A 16681-nucleotide genomic window follows, 5' to 3' on the forward strand; every position below is an offset into this window, starting at 1 on the left:
TCGCAAAAAGGGGTTGCTTTAAATTAATTGGACCATGTAACACTGGTGGGGTTGGGCGATGGAGATGCTGCCTTGCTTGCGTCTTGTGACGGGTAAAATAAAACCAGTGGAAGGGAGGGGAAAAGGAAAAAGAAATCGACTGCATCACCAGCTGAGGCTAGGTGGGATGGTGGGTGAGAAATTAATAGAAACACGCGCAAATCGAGCACCGATTCAAACCGGCAACCAAACCCCGGCTGCTGGCCGGGACGGGAAGCATTAACGTAATGGAGCAACGTGCGCCCATCGCTCGATCGCGTTTAATTAGATGAGGAGTCACGTTTCAGCGCCGGCCGGGACGAGACAATCACCGGCACACACACACACACACACCCGTACCTGGATGTAGATGACGCGCTGGGCCCAGATCGGCACCTGCAGGATCATTCGCATGGTGGTGTCGAGCTCCATCGGGCTGAGCAGCACGACGTAGTAGTCCTGCAACAGCGGATGAGCGTAGAACTCGTTCAGGAAGTCCATGATGGTGTCGGCGTGCAGCGTGGTCGAGCAGACGACGACGTGCTTCTCGCTCTGCGCCCGGTGCGAGGAGTAGCTGCCACCGAGCTTCTGCCGCTCCATCCACGTGAACGCCAGCTGTTCAAACTATGGAAAGAGAGTGGAACGCGAGAAAGAAATAAAATGTGTAAGTAAAAACGATACAGAAGCGCATTAGCAAAACGCGTGAGAGAGAGAGCGAGAGAAAGTGTGATGGTATAGCAAAATCATCTAATTAAGTTTCATTTGATTTGCCGGAATAATAATCACCGTTTCGGAGGAGCGTTGCCGAAAAATGCGTTGCGCGCAATTGTCATTTGAAGCTGTGTGTACAGCAATGGTACAGCCTTGTCAACAGCTGACGCCACAGCATACGCCAGCCAATGGAGTGCAGCAGCTTGCGCATGGAGCGCGACATATAAGTTTATTGATTTTACTTCCATTCCTCTGCACGGTGTGGAATGAAAGCTTTTAGACTGTCATGGTACATTCCGCACCGACACAGGATGGAAGTGACAGTGTGAGAAATTATTTTCATAATGGACGCTGACTGCAGTGGTAAGTGTTTAGTGACGGGAAGCGTAGAGTAACACTCTGTCGGTCGGTTCTCAATACTGTCAACGGTCAGCCAAAGTGGCTCATTAAAGTAGGCTATTTTGTGGAACAGACTACTGTCACTATTTTTCGTTATTAATTTACCGAGTTTTGGAAGGGTTTTGAACCGCACATTGCATACCTCTAGGCGCTTTACTCACCTGCGTCGGAAGCACTATTAGTGCCACGCAAATCATGATGACCATGAAGAGCTGGGAGGGCCAAATGTCGGGCACAAAGTCACCGTACCCGACGGTCGAGAACGTTACCACCACGTAGTAGGTGCTCTGGAACAGATTTAAGTGTCGATGGCCGGCCCGTTGGAAGTGCTGTATACCACAGACGCTGAGAAGCAAAAGAAGATGCGAAGAAGAAGAAGAAAAAAATCATTGAAAAAAGCAACTACACACACATTTCAAAGTTCACGTTTTATTAAAACCGAGACACAAATCTACAGAAACTACGGGAAGTGTTCAACGTTTGCCTCGTAGCACGGAAGTTCCCGCGAAATGGAGGCCGTTAAAGGAAGTGAGAAGCGGGAAAACTACAACGTTCCTTGGGATGGAAATGGATTGTTTAAATTAAATTATTACACCAGGGACACTGTAGTGAAGCGCACGATACGTTAAGACATCCATCCAGCACGCCGAAACACGGAATCGCAGCGTGAATACTAAACGAGTACCGCAGCGAGACAGACCAAGAGACGGAGAGAGAATAGAGCAAGGCTGACAGCGTCGACGGCTGAACGGAAAAGCGGCGTACACATTAAGTAGCTTTATATATTTATGATACCCTCTATCCAACCGTACAGCTAGTGACAGTACGCAAAGCAACTATAACAACAGCAACAAAAAAGAGTCGAAGACCGAGAACGTACTGGAACATCGGCGTATTATTATTCATTCCACTCCATTCCACACTGGAGCACTGGAACAACAATCCTCCCGGCCACGCTGCACTCTCACGGAGCCCCTCTTGCTCGTTCCCTTCCTACTCCTCCTCTCCCGGTTAACCATTAGCATAAATAGTGGAAATTTAAATAAAGTAACCCAACTGTGGAGCTGGCCTGGGGAAGTGGAATTCGGGAAGCGATGCCAAACGGGAAAAATGGAAATGGAAACGAAATCGGAAAAACCTCGACGGGTACAGGTCGGGCCTTGCAGTCTTGACCCTGGTTCAGCGGTTCAGTGGTGGCAAGCGACAACCACTACCAGCGCAGCCGTGAGGCGTCGTTACGGGTGGGAAAGATTTAAAAGCTCCGGTTGAGGTTATGTCAGGAACCGATTCGGTCGCACATTAAATATTGATTTTCATCGCGTGCAAAGGATTCTTACCACTGAATCGTTGGGAAAGAGTGAGAGAGAGAGAGAGAGAAGGGGAGAAAGAGCGAACAGGGTGAGGAAAGGTCTTGATAGTGAAGACATCAACGTTTTTACATGCACTAAATGAGGGTTTCGATAGCAAGGCATCGCCATCATCACCATCATCAGGTGGTTCGGTTTCCGGATGTGCAACAGTGTGCTCAGGCAGGGGAACTGGAGGAGCTCCTTATACCACCAATCAGAATGTCGGTTTAAGGTTAAGAGAACACGAAGGCGAGGAACATCTAACCTACTTAAGGATGGAAATGAAAAAAAGCTTACCTTGTGAACACTAGGCAGAGTAGAGTCGCCGACAGGATCGTCAGCTGTTGCGATAGCGCTGATTGTGACTTCTGCATCGCTCGATGAAGATCATTCTGTGCGAGAAAGGGAAAGACAGAGAACCGGGCAACAGGACGCATTATTAATGGTGGCAATAATAGAGCCGAAAAAAGAAAGACCACGAAGAACCAAGCAATGGGTTCGTGGTATGGGGGAACTCCCACCGGGGGTCTTAAAATCTTCCCTAATGGACATCCAATTATACGCCCTTTTAGCAATTATATGTGGTAAGAGTGTGGCGCAGATGGGGCCGTTTGCCATTGCCCGGATCATCACTCCCTGATGACTACGTTTCACAGGAACTGGTAGGAAGGAGGTTTTATGTGTTCAAGTGGACAGAGAGCAGCCCGGTGGCACATGGCGGCTATAACTATAGTCCAGATCAGTCATCTTATCATCAGCCGGAAGGATGATGATTGTGTGCTGAATGAAGAAAGCAGCAAATTCACATTAAATACACATCTTTGCCGGCCATATTTGCAGCCGTCAGCAGTGGTGCCACAACCCTTCGGACAATAACGACCCACACGGGATGGTTTCCGAACTGGGAGGGCTCAACAGCGCGTGTGTGTGGGTACTGACTGGTGGGATCATAAATAAAGCACTCACTTCGAACTTTCGGCCCTGCTGGCCATTCTGGTTTGATTAGCCAACGATGCAGAATTGCACCCGAAAGAGAGAAAAAAAGCTTCACCGAAACTAACTCCGCTCATTATGATCCCTTTTTAGACCGTGCAGGATGGGTGTACCTTTTAGTACCGGGACGCACCAGGCCATAACCCCTTCACCACAAAGGGACACCGTTCGGCGTGGTGCTGATTGCGATTACTGCGATGACTGCAGTGGAAAACGTTGCTCTGGTTTTATTTTGCGTTCCCTTTGGGGAAACGCACGAGCAGTGGGAGGAGTTAGTAGCCCTAAAGCCAACGACGCTTAACACCACGCCAGACGTCACTTCTGACCGTGTTTGTGTGTATGTATGTATGTTTAGTTTTGGCTTCAAGCTCTTGTCCTGGCCACACAATCGCTGTGCAAGTTTTTCCTTTTTTGGGGAACCATATACCCTGCCGGGAGTGCCGGGAGAATCGTCGAATGAGCTGGTCGTAAAAGTTTGATATGATAATAAAATAAAAATGAATGAACCATAATCAAAACGGTCCGCTGGCGTGGCGTAGGTCCTTCTTGCATCCCCATCCTTGTTGTGTGGGTAGCAGTGGGGAAGGGGGAGGGGGAGTAGTGGATCGTCGCAGTGGATGATATGAAAGACAATGAGTATAAAAGGTTTTTGGAGCAGTGCTGGCAAACGGCGTCCGTGATATTATCGCTTCTTCATGTCGTGGAGTCAATTTGGAGCAGTTGTTCCCCCTCCCCCTCACTTGGCATGGGACTTTGGGAGCGTGTGGATGGCTACGGCTGCCTTCTTTCAGCCAGTATGGGATAAATGATTCGTCCCGCGAGAAAGGGCGACCACAAGGGAGGGTGCAGGGAGAGCAGGAATGATGAAAGCGTCTGAGTCAAATACTTACGAACATGTTCTCGAGCGATCGTTTAGCGAGCCAGCAGTTCAGAAACACTGGAATGAATAAGTTCCTGAATGGGGGCCATAAAATCTGTTGCATGGCAGTGTGTAGTGGTAGGGCACGGTCATGGTGTTCCGTCATGGTGGGATGGAGGGCCAGTGGAGCCAAAGCGAAGAAAGAAAGAAAGAAAGAAAGAGAGTGAAAACACACTTCATTAATTCTTAATTCTCAATTGAATCAGTGCGCTAGACGTTGTCCTCGTAGTTGAAGTCGACACACGGCACCAGTCGGGAGCAGGTCCCCGTCCTTTTACCGTTGAACGTCTTCTTGATGGACGTCGCTGTGAGGGGGGGGGGGGGGGCGTCGTGAACTGCGACCAACGGACGACGACGTCCTTGAGTCGAAGCAGAAAGAGAAAGTCACACGCACACACACACACACACACACACACACACACACACACACACTACTACTATTGCTACTACTACTACTATTGCTACTAGAGACACGCAACGTAGGCTCATCAACGCTGTTTGACCAGCCATGGGAGAAGGGACATAGTCATTTGTCTTACCGTCACTGCGAATGGTATCGTTGTAACGAGCTCCAGAATAAAATGAAACGATAAAATTTGCTGCCAGATGTTGCCCTGCAAAGCGAAAGATAAAGTTGATGGTGAGTGATGCGTATGAACAAAACGGAACGTTAGTCGTCCCTTGAGGAATAAAAAAGAAAAATAGAAGGAAGTATAAACAATGTTCAATTTTGAGCTGTGTGTTTTACTCTTCGAGCATAGCAGTAGTGGTGAGTGGAATTGAAACATTGACCGTTTTGAAACAATATTTTACTAGCAAAGTGTAAAGATAGCTTTCGTTTGTTGATTGGTTAGTTTTACGCATGGTAGCAAGGCTGAAACATTTAACATTTTTAGCAAAACATTCCTCAAGGCTTTTTAAAAAGACAAATTTGCTAAGTACATTGCATACCTTCTGGCGGTTTACAGATAGCGAATTTTTATGGGTTTTTTCGCTGACGTATAGCACCAGATGCTATGCAACGCACGTATAAAGCATGACAAATTTATACTGCTATCAAATCGTTTATACGTGGTAATCAGCTGCCGTTTTGAATGGTTTTTTATTCTCCACCGACTTTGATGCCCTGCTGCATATGCGGAGTATTTCTCTCATCGCTTGGTTTCCTCTCATTAAGAAAGTTAGTACACTCCCTACCAGCTCTATTACACTTCCTCTCGCAGCAGGGCTTTCTTTGCGCGGTCATTGTGCTTACCTTGTATCCGAGGTACGCCATCAGGAGCGCCTCCGTGAGCGAAATTAGCGCCAGCACCAACTGTACGGCCCACAACTCGTTAGGCCGGTTCACCCACAGGATCGCGTCCCAATTGATGATGGGATCCTCCTGGAACGCTTCCTCGGTTCGCGTTGCCGACCAGAGGAATTCCGTCTTATTGCCCACCTTGCAACCGTAGCTGGAAAACGGGAACGAAGTTAATGCACAACATTCGATGTGTTTCGGTGTATTAAAGTAAACAAAAAAGTATCTTCCACGTGTACTCATCAATTACACAGCCTACTGAATTCGATTGTCTTAGCTAAATGTCATTTACTTTCGGCAGTAGAATCACATCACATCATCACAAACAAACCAGGCGTATCGTTTGACAGACGTCGCTTGAAGTAACGATGAATAGTGAAGAATTGATAGGAGAGAGGAACTGACCCATAAAGGTCATCGGAAGCTGAGCTCAAAAACACAGCAGTAAGGTTAGTTTGATAGTTTGGATAAGCGAGGTGGAGCACCATTGTTCAATGTAGTGCCCGAAATCAGCCCACGCACACGCTTGAGTAGTGTTAGTGAGAACGGTGCGATCTGACTGTAAAGCAGACTACGTCGATTGAAAGCACATTCGCAGCGCACCTAGGCTTCTACAATGTACAAGTGTTAGTGAGATCGATTGGTTATTTAGATCTCCATTCTCAACCGGTGGAGAGAAAGTGATCAGTTTCAGTGAAGCTTTGGATGCTAATGGATCGGTTTATGAATTTTAAAGTTTTGTTTTCATACGGCAGGTGTATATAATCCTATTCAATAATGTATGTGTTGGTAGTGTTTTTGTGGTAATAAGTAAAGGGTGTTGTGGTTAATTTTAATCTCCATAATCAGAGTTCAAGGTAAGTCCCACCTGGTAAGACATCAAAAACTTTCAAATGCATTCAAAATCGAACGGACAGATCAGATTGCAGGAAATCGTCCCAAAACCAAGAAAACATAGAACCCCGAGAAAGGTGTTGTGACCGAGGGAAATGTTGTCGTCCGTTGCAAATTCGGTTCGGGAAAATTCATTCCATGCTGATGTCATTTTCGGGGTGTACCTTTGGGAACGTGATTTGCTTTTATGCGACTTTATGGCTATACAGGGCGACGCACGTATGTTAAAAAGCTTCCTTTTTTGTCCCTCAACTGAAGCGAGAAAATGCGTCGGGTATCGCGCGCCAGGTTTCCAGTTTCAAAGTTCATGGAATATTCATGTACACATTAATTGAATTTGTTTCCATTCGGATTTCTGCCCACTGCTTCTCGTGATGCCCTCGCCCTCGGGCCTCTCGTACTGCCTTTGTTGTGCGCGATTAAGGGTGGTCGATGCTATGTCGCTTCCCGGGGATCTTGGGACCTTTTAATGCGCTTCGCAACCAAAGCCATGATACAGGGCAGGGGTTGCTGGAACCACGCCAAAGGATCTTTGCTTCATCTTGCTGTTACTTGGTGTGCGTGAAGTGAACACTTTAAAAGTGGTTCTTTCGTAGCCGAAACTGCAAGCCAAGAACGAAGCAGAGATGCTTGCGGCCGAGGTTCACTGTTTCGGCTTCGTCCCGGATGACCTTCGATGGGGACCAAATTTTGGGGCTGCGAACGGTGATGGACGGTGGCATGGAGTTGTGGTTCAAGGTTAGCTCTAGAATAGATTGCCGCTTAAACGCTTACGGCGGAAACACCTTTCCACGTTCCCAGGGCCCACTACCAGGACTACCACTACCACCGAGCAATTGTTTTCGGAACCCCAACACCTCCCACCATCGCCAACAGGCTCGGGAAACGGTCCGTTTTTCGTTAGTTGAACCGAGCCGGGTTGAAAAATTAATATTCCTGCCCGAACTAGTCGTCGTCATCGCAGCAACGTAGCACCACCGCATCGATTGATATCGTTTTCGATGGCGCGTTCTTATTCATCTGAAAATGCCATTAAATATTAACATTTCCCCTTTTTCTTCTCTCCCGCGAGAAAGGGGAGAGAGGGGGGGAGGGGGGCTTCTATTCCGGGATGAAAAGTCAGACACGGGAAAAAAGTTTCCATTTTCTTTGTTGCCGTTTCTTTCTCAGGGGGACGGGCATCCTGCTTATGATTGACAACGACCTGTCCAATGTTGCCTGGTGGAGTCGTCGTTTGTGTGTTTGAGGGCACGTGCTTGTAAAGCGGTAAAGGTATCGAATTTGTGTTTCAGAGTAGGGAAAAAGGAAATAACATATTGGGGTTTTGTTGATAACACAGTAACAGAAGTTAGTGCCGTATGATTAAGCATACTTTTTGCATGTTTTTTCCCCGAAGCAAATGGAAATTGAAATAACGAGTTTGGTCATGATTACCATAAACCTGTCACAAACGAATCCGAACAGAGTAGTGAAGTGTTGCAGGGAATAAAAGCATACCACACTTTACAGTGATGGACACAAAAGCTTTCAAAAGATGAAGCATGCTTTAAAACACATTACTGTTCTGTATGTGTTTGTAGACACAAACTTAAATAAAATACAAATAAATATGCAAGTACTTGCAATCCTTTTCACCTACACCTGCCTGTTGGAGTTGGTAATGGGTGTGAGCCTCGGACCCAACCCGAACAACTCAATCTACCGTGACAGGCCATTTGACTGGAGCGCGGTGATGAGGATAGTTAGTGGTATGGATTCACACCAAACCCCATCCTGCAGCAGCTTATTACATGCAACAGTACAGGCACGCAACGAGCCCGCGCAACGGCAGCGGAAGCAACGGGCCAGGTATTATGGTTCGTTTCATAATTAGGTTAACTAGGACGCGTTTGGGTGTGAGAATGGGGGGGAGGGAAAGGGCTGAAGGACACCGCAGTCATGAGGGGATGGAGGGGTGAAAAAATACACGTCCAAATCCGACCACCACCGCCCGTTCGGCACATCACAAACTGCCTGCTAGTTCCGCACTACTACACACCACCTTTCGTCCACTACAAGCCGTTGACGATTATTAACACCGCCATCGACACGGAACATGAAAGTTTAAATTAATGGATTAAGTGGTTTTGTATGCCTGGCTATTGCTGCTTTTGCTGTGTGTTTCCGGGGTTGGGAGAAGGTCACTGCTGGATGGAGTACTGAGAGAGAGAAAGCGAGAGAGAGGAACACGTCCGATGAAATAGTTCCTCCATCGTTCGTGTTGTACGTGTGAGGCTAGTAGAAGGGCGACATTGATGAATACACGATTCGATATCGATTTTTAATAGTACCATGGCAGGAAATGGCTTACTTACCAGGTTGCGAACGTTGGATTCAGATCCGTAACTACCCGAAATATGTACAGTATGCAGGTTAACAACTTAAAGAATAAATTAGCGATACGTATCCTTAAACCTGTGGGTGAGAGAGAGAGAGAGAGAAAGAGAGAGAGAGAGAGAGAGAAAGAGAGAGAAAGAGAGAGAGAGCCACACACAAAATGTAAGGATAAATTACGACGCAAAAAGCTTGGTTTTCTTTTGGAACTTTACGGAGCTGTATATGTGTATCGAGCAAACGAACCACGATGATGATGATGGGCAAAAGATTCGATGCCTCCGAACCGTGGTCTGATGGTTTTGGTGTGTTGTGTTGTTGCCACCCGACAACAACAACGAAGACACAAAAAAGACGTTAGCCGCTGTGTTCCCAAAAAAAAAAACGGAAGCGGAGCAGCAAAAGGGTTTAAATTTTGATTCAATTAGCAGGAAATGGAAGTGCGAGTTGCGAAGTTTCGGTAAATTGGGTTATTTGTGTGTGTGTGCGTGTGTGAGGGGCCAGCTACCTGCCAACCAGCTACCAGGCAGGTGGCATGAGGCAATCGATAACCGTGTTTTATGTGAACGAAAAGGGTTGTAAAGATCACTGTTTTAGAGGAAGTGCAGCTGATGTATTACTTGCCTTACCAGGGGTTGAGCAATTTAGCTCGAAACACATCGTACACGTGCACTGATTAATCGAGGTCCGGCAGGACGTCACGCGAGAAACGGAAAGGGAGCACTTTATTTTACCGACAGGAGCATGTACTATTGCCCCCTTCCACGATCATATACACACACGGACACACACACACACGGACACACTCATCACCATCACCGGTAATTGATTGTTACTTCGGGAAATTACCCAAAGCACGGAAGGTTAAATTTGGGATGAATTATTAAGGCAAGAGCTGCGCATCGGAGGCAAGCGATGCAATTACTAACAGCGGAGGAGAAAGAAAAAAACAGCGGTGAACATTCAACATTTTTCCAGCACGAATGTAGCGGTGCGGTGGAAAATGATTCATATTTTACGATTCCAGCAACTAACGCGGGGAAGGTTGTACGTGTGTTTGTTGATTTTTCAAATCTCCTTCCCGCGAAAAAAGACCACGGAAGCCGCGTTCGGAGGCAGTTGTTTGGTGCCGTGACCAGGATTCGGGCAAAAGGTAGTGCAAAATTTGTATTTATTTAAGCGCAGCGTTGATTTACTTACTTGATCTTTGATTCTTTATAAAATATAGTTGCAGTCTTTCTTTGAATGTGTTTTCATTTACATAATATTCTACCCGTACTCTGCAAAGAGAAGAGAGAGAAGGAGAGAAAAGGATGAGAGAAGAACGTGTATGATCAAGGGGTGGCTTGGCACGCTGGAGGCTAATCGTGGAACGCATTTTAACATGATGTGGAACAACCTTGAGTAGCAACCGTTTTAGCACGTGTCTCGAGGAGTCATTCGGGACAGTAATTCGGAGAAATTGTTTGAAGGCCTCGGAAGAAAAAAGAACCTATCTTTCCACTCGATGACATCTCTCTGTGCGCACGTTTACGGCTAGATTTACGTATCGGCAACACACAGTTGACCGGGTTTTGGTACCGGCTGGATGGGGTTGGGTGCAACGCGGTGTGTTGAAACGGCGTATTCGTATTCACTCAACGCTGCAGATTGTTCAAGCAGAAAAGATGTGGATGTTATGGTTATGGTGTGGATTCTGTCTGTCTGTCTGAGGCGCTGAAGCTGCTCAGAACAAAGAGACTTTGCCAACGGCGGAACAAGTTCCAAATCCCCTCCCCCCTCGGCACTCCGTGCCACCAACCACTCCGTGAGTGGTTGCGAGAAGCACCGAACTCGGAAGTTTGTCGGACTACCGCGGGAGGGTCTTTGTTTCACGGAAACCGTGCCCATGTGTGCGCCATGCTGCCGACGGTGAAGGATGTTGTTTAATAAACACGGAAACATACACACACGCACACAGAATAGCAGAACAATACATTCCCCATTCACTTATCCCGCTTCAAGTCAAGCAGATCGGTTTGGGGGAAAGGTTCGACATGTTTTGTTACGGAAGGTTGTTGTTTTGCTATACTTTTGCTCACACCCCAGGCCCCACCATATCATACTACATCCCCTGCCAACAAAAAAATGTGACGTAGTACCAGGTCACGAAAGGTACGAAAGTAAATGGAATTGATCCTGGCTGCACACCGTCTAAATTTCCACCGTGACGTCAGTGCCCATCGTGGCGATCGAAAACGTATCGGCGAAATAAGAAAAATGGTCCTTTTGGTTCGCCACAGCCGCAGAGCTATATTTAATCGTTGGGGCACGAAAATAAAACCACCGTACGGCCGGGCTATAAATAGCGCACACCGGGTTCTCTCCACCTCCCTCACGAAAAAGCATAACGCGTACACAGAACCATCATCTTGTGGGTCATAGAATTCGTCATTCTATCCACTTCACAGGTTCGATTCTTCCACTCCCTCTGGTCTGGATCCTCCGGTGTCTCCGGTGTTTTTTGCGCGATCATGTAGTTCTTACTCGCTTGCTTCTTCCCTCTCGAATGAACTGACTCGTCGTCCATTGGGTCGATGACGTAGTTGCCACAATTTCACGCTTGGTTGAGAAAACTTTTAACAAAGAAGCTTACACTCGTCATTCGAGCAGAACACGCCATGCGCCTGTGTCTCGAGTAAAACCCTGCTTGCGACCCCGAATCGGTAAAACAATTCCAAAGGTCACAGTCCTTCACAGTCCGGCATCGCTTCGCATAGTCCAGCCTGCCCAACTCGTTCCTCATTCCCCCTCACACCCTGAGCATCATCATTTACTTCGGTCAACACACTCCAAAGCGCTCCGTCCGGTTGCATTCCCCCCCTGCATTTCCAGACAAGCATGTTCCACAGGTTCCGGAGGGCATTCTGCTAATCCTTGGCGGGGCATCAAATCAAACAAAACGCAGTAATCGAAGAGTGTTTCGGGGTGACCAAATCCCTTAAGCCGACGATGCAAATTGTGTGCACCGAGCCACGTTCGTTCGCTGGTGCTGGTTTGTTTTTGCGGTCAATCAGCTGGCTTTGGCAGGCTTTTGCAGTGCGGTTGTCTTGCGGAAGGGACTGGGATCGGTTCTGGGACATTGAGAGTAGGAAAGCACTTTGCGTAGTAGTGTATACCGTTGTGTAGGAACGAGTTATTGGAAAAGGCCCAATGCTGGGCTTGGTTATGGGTGGAAGTTGCAAATTAAATGGGATAAAATCAATACACTCTCCAGGGGCGGAGTGAAATCAGATTCGAAAAGGGGCCTGGCTGCCCTTATAGGTTGACAAACAAGTTATTGAAGTGCAAGTGAGGAAGAACACTTTGACATAAATGTCAATGGTTTTTGAATAATGCATGCCAGAGCGGATGCAAATAGGTTCGGAGAAGAAGGTTAAAGTACTCTGGTTAAACAAAATCCCTAACAACTGTTCTTTAAACTGCTTAAACTTACACAAAAGCTCAATCTACCTTTTCCCACTACAAAACTGCCAACAGTGCAAAGTTAAACGGTGGTTCGATTTCGAACAGTAGCTGAGGCTGTTGTATGAAATCATCAATTTAAATTAAACCTCAGCCTGGCAAGCGTCAGCAGCATGCTTCCGGTTTACGAAGAATTGGAACCGCTTTACGGTTTGACGCAGTGGGAACGAAATTAAATGCGACTGCTGTGTTGCACAACAGCAGCCAGTGAGTGGAGGTTTCCGGGTGAAAGCTGAGAAAAATCAATCGCTACAAATGTTTGGTAATTGGCAGGGACCTTTGCAAGCCACATCGCCGAGGAAGAGTGTCGGAGGTAGCTGACTTTTGAAACACTCAATTACACACAAGTGCACGAGTGAATTAATTTCGCTCGAAAACCATGTGCTTGTTTTGTGCGAACTGTGCCAGTTTTTGGGCCGTGCGCTTAGCTAGAAAGCTTTTCCCTGTTACCCTGGGATGCACATGTAAGACACACTGTAAAGACTGTGGGACAAGATTTCGTTCCGTTCGTAGCCGTGTGTTTCGAAAGGCGCTTTTGTTGCTTGTGTTGCTGTTGTTTCGAGCAAAAGTTAATTGAGTTATAAATTCTAATTTAAAACAAACACACCAAACTTTGGCGGTTTTCCATGCGTGCGTGTGTGTGTGTGGGGGTCGATTTGTGGGTGAAAGACCCGGCGGCTGATCAACTGTTATGATCGCGGCAAAACGGGCGACCCACCGCGACCAAGCCACGAAACAACCTTTTGCCGTGCTCTCGATTTGTTTGTTGACTTGCACTTTGTCTGGGTATTAGTTAATTTGAAAAGTTTCATTTCCTTCGGCGTCACCCGAGTCTGTTGCTGTGTTGCTCAGGAGCAGGAAAACCTTCTTGTTTTTGGGGGTAGTAAAAGGAGTCTTACCGCGCGGTTTGAAATAAACTGTTTTTTTTCGAGTTGCACAATTGAAGCGAATTGGACGGTGGAGGAGGGTTCGTGTCTTGCACAAGTACAAATACAAAAAAAAAAACAGAGCTTTCTAATGATTCGAAGCACCCCGGGAGATGCTCGAGTGGTTGGAAACGGAAATTAATCGTAGATGGTAGCTCATTAGCATCGGATTCGTCGTGTTGCCTCAAATAATCCAGATCCTTAGCTTAGCTCTGGCACCACCAATTAAAAATGAAGAATGATTGCGATGGTGGCACGAGGAGCGAACGGGCGAAAAAGGCTGCTCGAAACGATGGGTGCGCCTGGTTGTTTGTAAACGTTGGTTTGGCACAAAAAGTAAAAGTTAATATAAAACGGAACGCGGTGGCAGAACCAGTGGCGAATAAAAAACAGCTGTGTTGTGATGTGATTTTCGGGGGATTTTTGAGTTCGAATTACCGCCAGGCGAAGGTGGTAAAAATCGGAAGAAAACAGACAAAACCGACAAGAAGCTGCCCACGGAACTGGGTCGCATTTTAATGATGGTTTCATTTGCTGTTTTTTTGGTAGCTTGTTGGGTTGATTTTTGTTTTGTTTTGTGATTTGGCTTCGGCTGTACGTACTGCTTGTAAATTTTTGCGCGCAAAAACAAGCCACACAGTGAGGCCCATTTGCCATGTTGGGACGAAGCGCACGGCAGCTTTCCATTCACGTTTCACGATTCGATTTCGAATCCAGTGGATGAATTCTCTTGAAACGTGGCAGCTGGGAAAGTGTTCCGCTTGCTTCTGCTACTTCCCGCTCTTCCCGCCAGACACAACTCTGGGCGGATAGCTTTCAGCGAAGGTTAAGGGATTTGCATGCGCACGTGCGTGTGGACGCGCTCGGGAATAATTTGTAGCGCGCCAGCACTTCGGGCCCCTCACCCTGTCTCTCTTTCTCTCTCTCCCTCTCCGTCCACCACCAGGAATGGGAATGGGATTTGTAAGATAATAAATTGGATAAATTATGATCAACATTATCGAGATAAGAGCGTCTCCGTTCGGATGCTTGGGGCCGGGGGAGTCGCCTGCCCGATGCCACTGATACGGGGAAAATGTGATTTTTCATCCACCAGTCGCTGTGTCACTAGTCATTCTATCTCGTCGCTGAGAGGCTTTTTGCTAAACCAGTATTCTACGTTCGTGTACAAAAGCAGCAAACCGGCACACCGAAACACAGCCTTAAACAGAGCTCGCCCCGGTGTAGGGGACTTGATACATGAAGAGATGGCACACTGCATTGAAGCAGATTGTGCAAGACAAATGTGTGTCCCAAAAGCTGGCCCTGCTTGTTTCTGTGTTCGTCGCGTTGTTTCGTACTACTTGATTTCAGCTACCGCACCGCACTGGTAAGCTTAGCTAAATTTACCGAAAAGATAGATTTGCGAGGATAATGTATACGAGAAGAGGGAAGAACAAAACTGCACCGGTAACAAGTAGCTATGTGACAGATTCCCTTCGCACACGGGACAGCACAGTTGAAATGGAGCCACAGAGCGAGAGAGAGAGAGAAAGATAGAGGGGCCAAAACGGATTGAATTTGAAAATTCATTTCTCGAAACCAGTGACAGCTATCGCCAGAGAGCTATGGAAAGAGCAGTTCCGACAACCACGGAGCAAAGTCGGGCCCCGCGCGTATGTGTGTGTGTCTCGTGTATGGCTGCCTCCGCAGCACAACTGCATTGGCGCATGTTGCAGAAGGGGATGCATATTTTATCTGGCGGGAAGTACGGTTGAAAGGTTCGTACTCTGATGACAACGAACGGAGTCGCCGATGAGGATGGCGTCGAGCAGTTGCATAATGCAAACGTGTGCATTTGGGGAGCTTCTGCCGTGCATTCTCAATGTTTCACTGTGATAATCGTATCATTTTCTATTGTTTTGTTCATTTGCTTTGTTTTTGAAGGAAAATCAATTCCTGTGCTGTATTTGTACTATCCATTTCATCGTTTTCGATAACACTAATTGGCTTTTGGGAAGGAACAAATGTATCTTCCACTACTGTTTTCACACCGAACAAACTGTTGGCTGTTTGGTTCAAACTGTGCCCTTTACATTGTACTCCTTCACCGTGAGCACACCACCGATTTAAACTTGGTCGAAAAGTTGGTTGAACATCGTTTGCCGCAGCTGTTGCTGCTAGTAATAACGACCAGTTGCCCCGCTGCAATGCGCGAGCAAGGTCACAATGGTGGGTTTCGCTTCCCCAAGATGCATCCCGGGAAAGGAGATTGCAATTTGGCGAATAAACAATGTTGGAATGGTGAGCAAAACGTCTCCCACATCCACCACCAACCACTCGTTGCACTATTGTATCACGTGGGCAGAGATGGCTTACAAATGCCAAGCAAGAAGTGTCGCTGTGCTACGTTCCCTCCCATTGTTTGTGCTGAGACTGACTTGTTGTTCGGTTAGCAACTTTCAGCTTCCAGAAACAGCAAACCCACTTTTCGCAAACAGCAGCCATTCCTTTGTGGTTGGGCGACAAAGTTTCCCAAATAATGCATGGTACTGGTCGGACCGGGCTGGACGGACAAATAGTGGAGAAGCGCCCAGCATCGACCCGATTATTAGAACGCCGCCCCTACGGGAAAGAACGCTTGCAGTGAAAGCTGCTAGAAATCTGTGTGCGAGTGGTGTACGGGGGTTTCCTGTCAAACATTCAGGCAAAGTCATTTTCAGCAGCTTCGGTCACAACACAATGGTGTTCGAGGAGAGGTTTGTATTTGGTTCCTTGCGTTAGTCTGTGTTTTTTGTGTGTGTGTGTCCAGAACTGCGGTTATTGAAGAATGGTCAGCGTAGAAGATACACGGTAGAAAAAGGAGAAAGGAAGGAGAAAATGGAATTAGCAGATCATTTCAAGGCCATCGCTTCTGACACACAACCACTTTTTTTGGGGCAATTTGGTGTGAAACGAGCTTTTGAAACTTTCATTTCTTCAAGTTATTCCACATTGTTGCCGGATGTGTGTGGCATCTTCCTCCGTTTCTTTTTGGTTCGTAAAAGTGTCAACCGAGTTTCTGGTTCTGCTTTTTCTTTTCGCAATTTTATAGTAATCGGTGGCTGCAGTAATTCGCGAATTGAATTACATTTCAGGGTTGACGTCTTTTGTTGATTGCCACTGCAATTACAATAAAAAGAGAACGTCCCAAAACGGGGCCCAGGATTTGATCGCTGTCGCGATTGTTGCGACAAGGGACGGACAGCTGGTAATGATTTATTTTTATTTTTGGTGGGCGTTTTTTTGGAATAAACATTGAAAAAAGGTCCTACCA

At 46.9% G+C, this 16681-nt stretch overlaps 1 protein-coding gene across 20 annotated transcripts in view; it reads right to left on the bottom strand.

The window, feature by feature from the left end:
• Window positions 1–16681, bottom strand: part of LOC120948186 (potassium channel subfamily T member 2) — a 153832-nt gene that overhangs the window by 23527 nt on the left and 113624 nt on the right. For all 20 annotated transcript variants that reach the window (XM_040364271.2, XM_040364272.2, XM_040364275.2 and 17 more), the window contains 8 exons: window positions 10157–10236; window positions 8938–9037; window positions 5645–5843; window positions 4929–5003; window positions 4361–4444; window positions 2775–2869; window positions 1290–1473; window positions 379–642 (listed from right to left, as the gene is read on the bottom strand). In XM_040364271.2, coding sequence (XP_040220205.2) covers window positions 379–642; window positions 1290–1473; window positions 2775–2869; window positions 4361–4444; window positions 4929–5003; window positions 5645–5843; window positions 8938–9037; window positions 10157–10236 — 1081 coding nt within the window. The remainder of the gene's footprint in view (window positions 1–378; window positions 643–1289; window positions 1474–2774; window positions 2870–4360; window positions 4445–4928; window positions 5004–5644; window positions 5844–8937; window positions 9038–10156; window positions 10237–16681) is intronic.

This window comes from Anopheles coluzzii, chromosome 2 (assembly GCF_943734685.1).
Source record: "Anopheles coluzzii chromosome 2, AcolN3, whole genome shotgun sequence".
NCBI lineage: Eukaryota > Metazoa > Arthropoda > Insecta > Diptera > Culicidae > Anopheles > Anopheles coluzzii.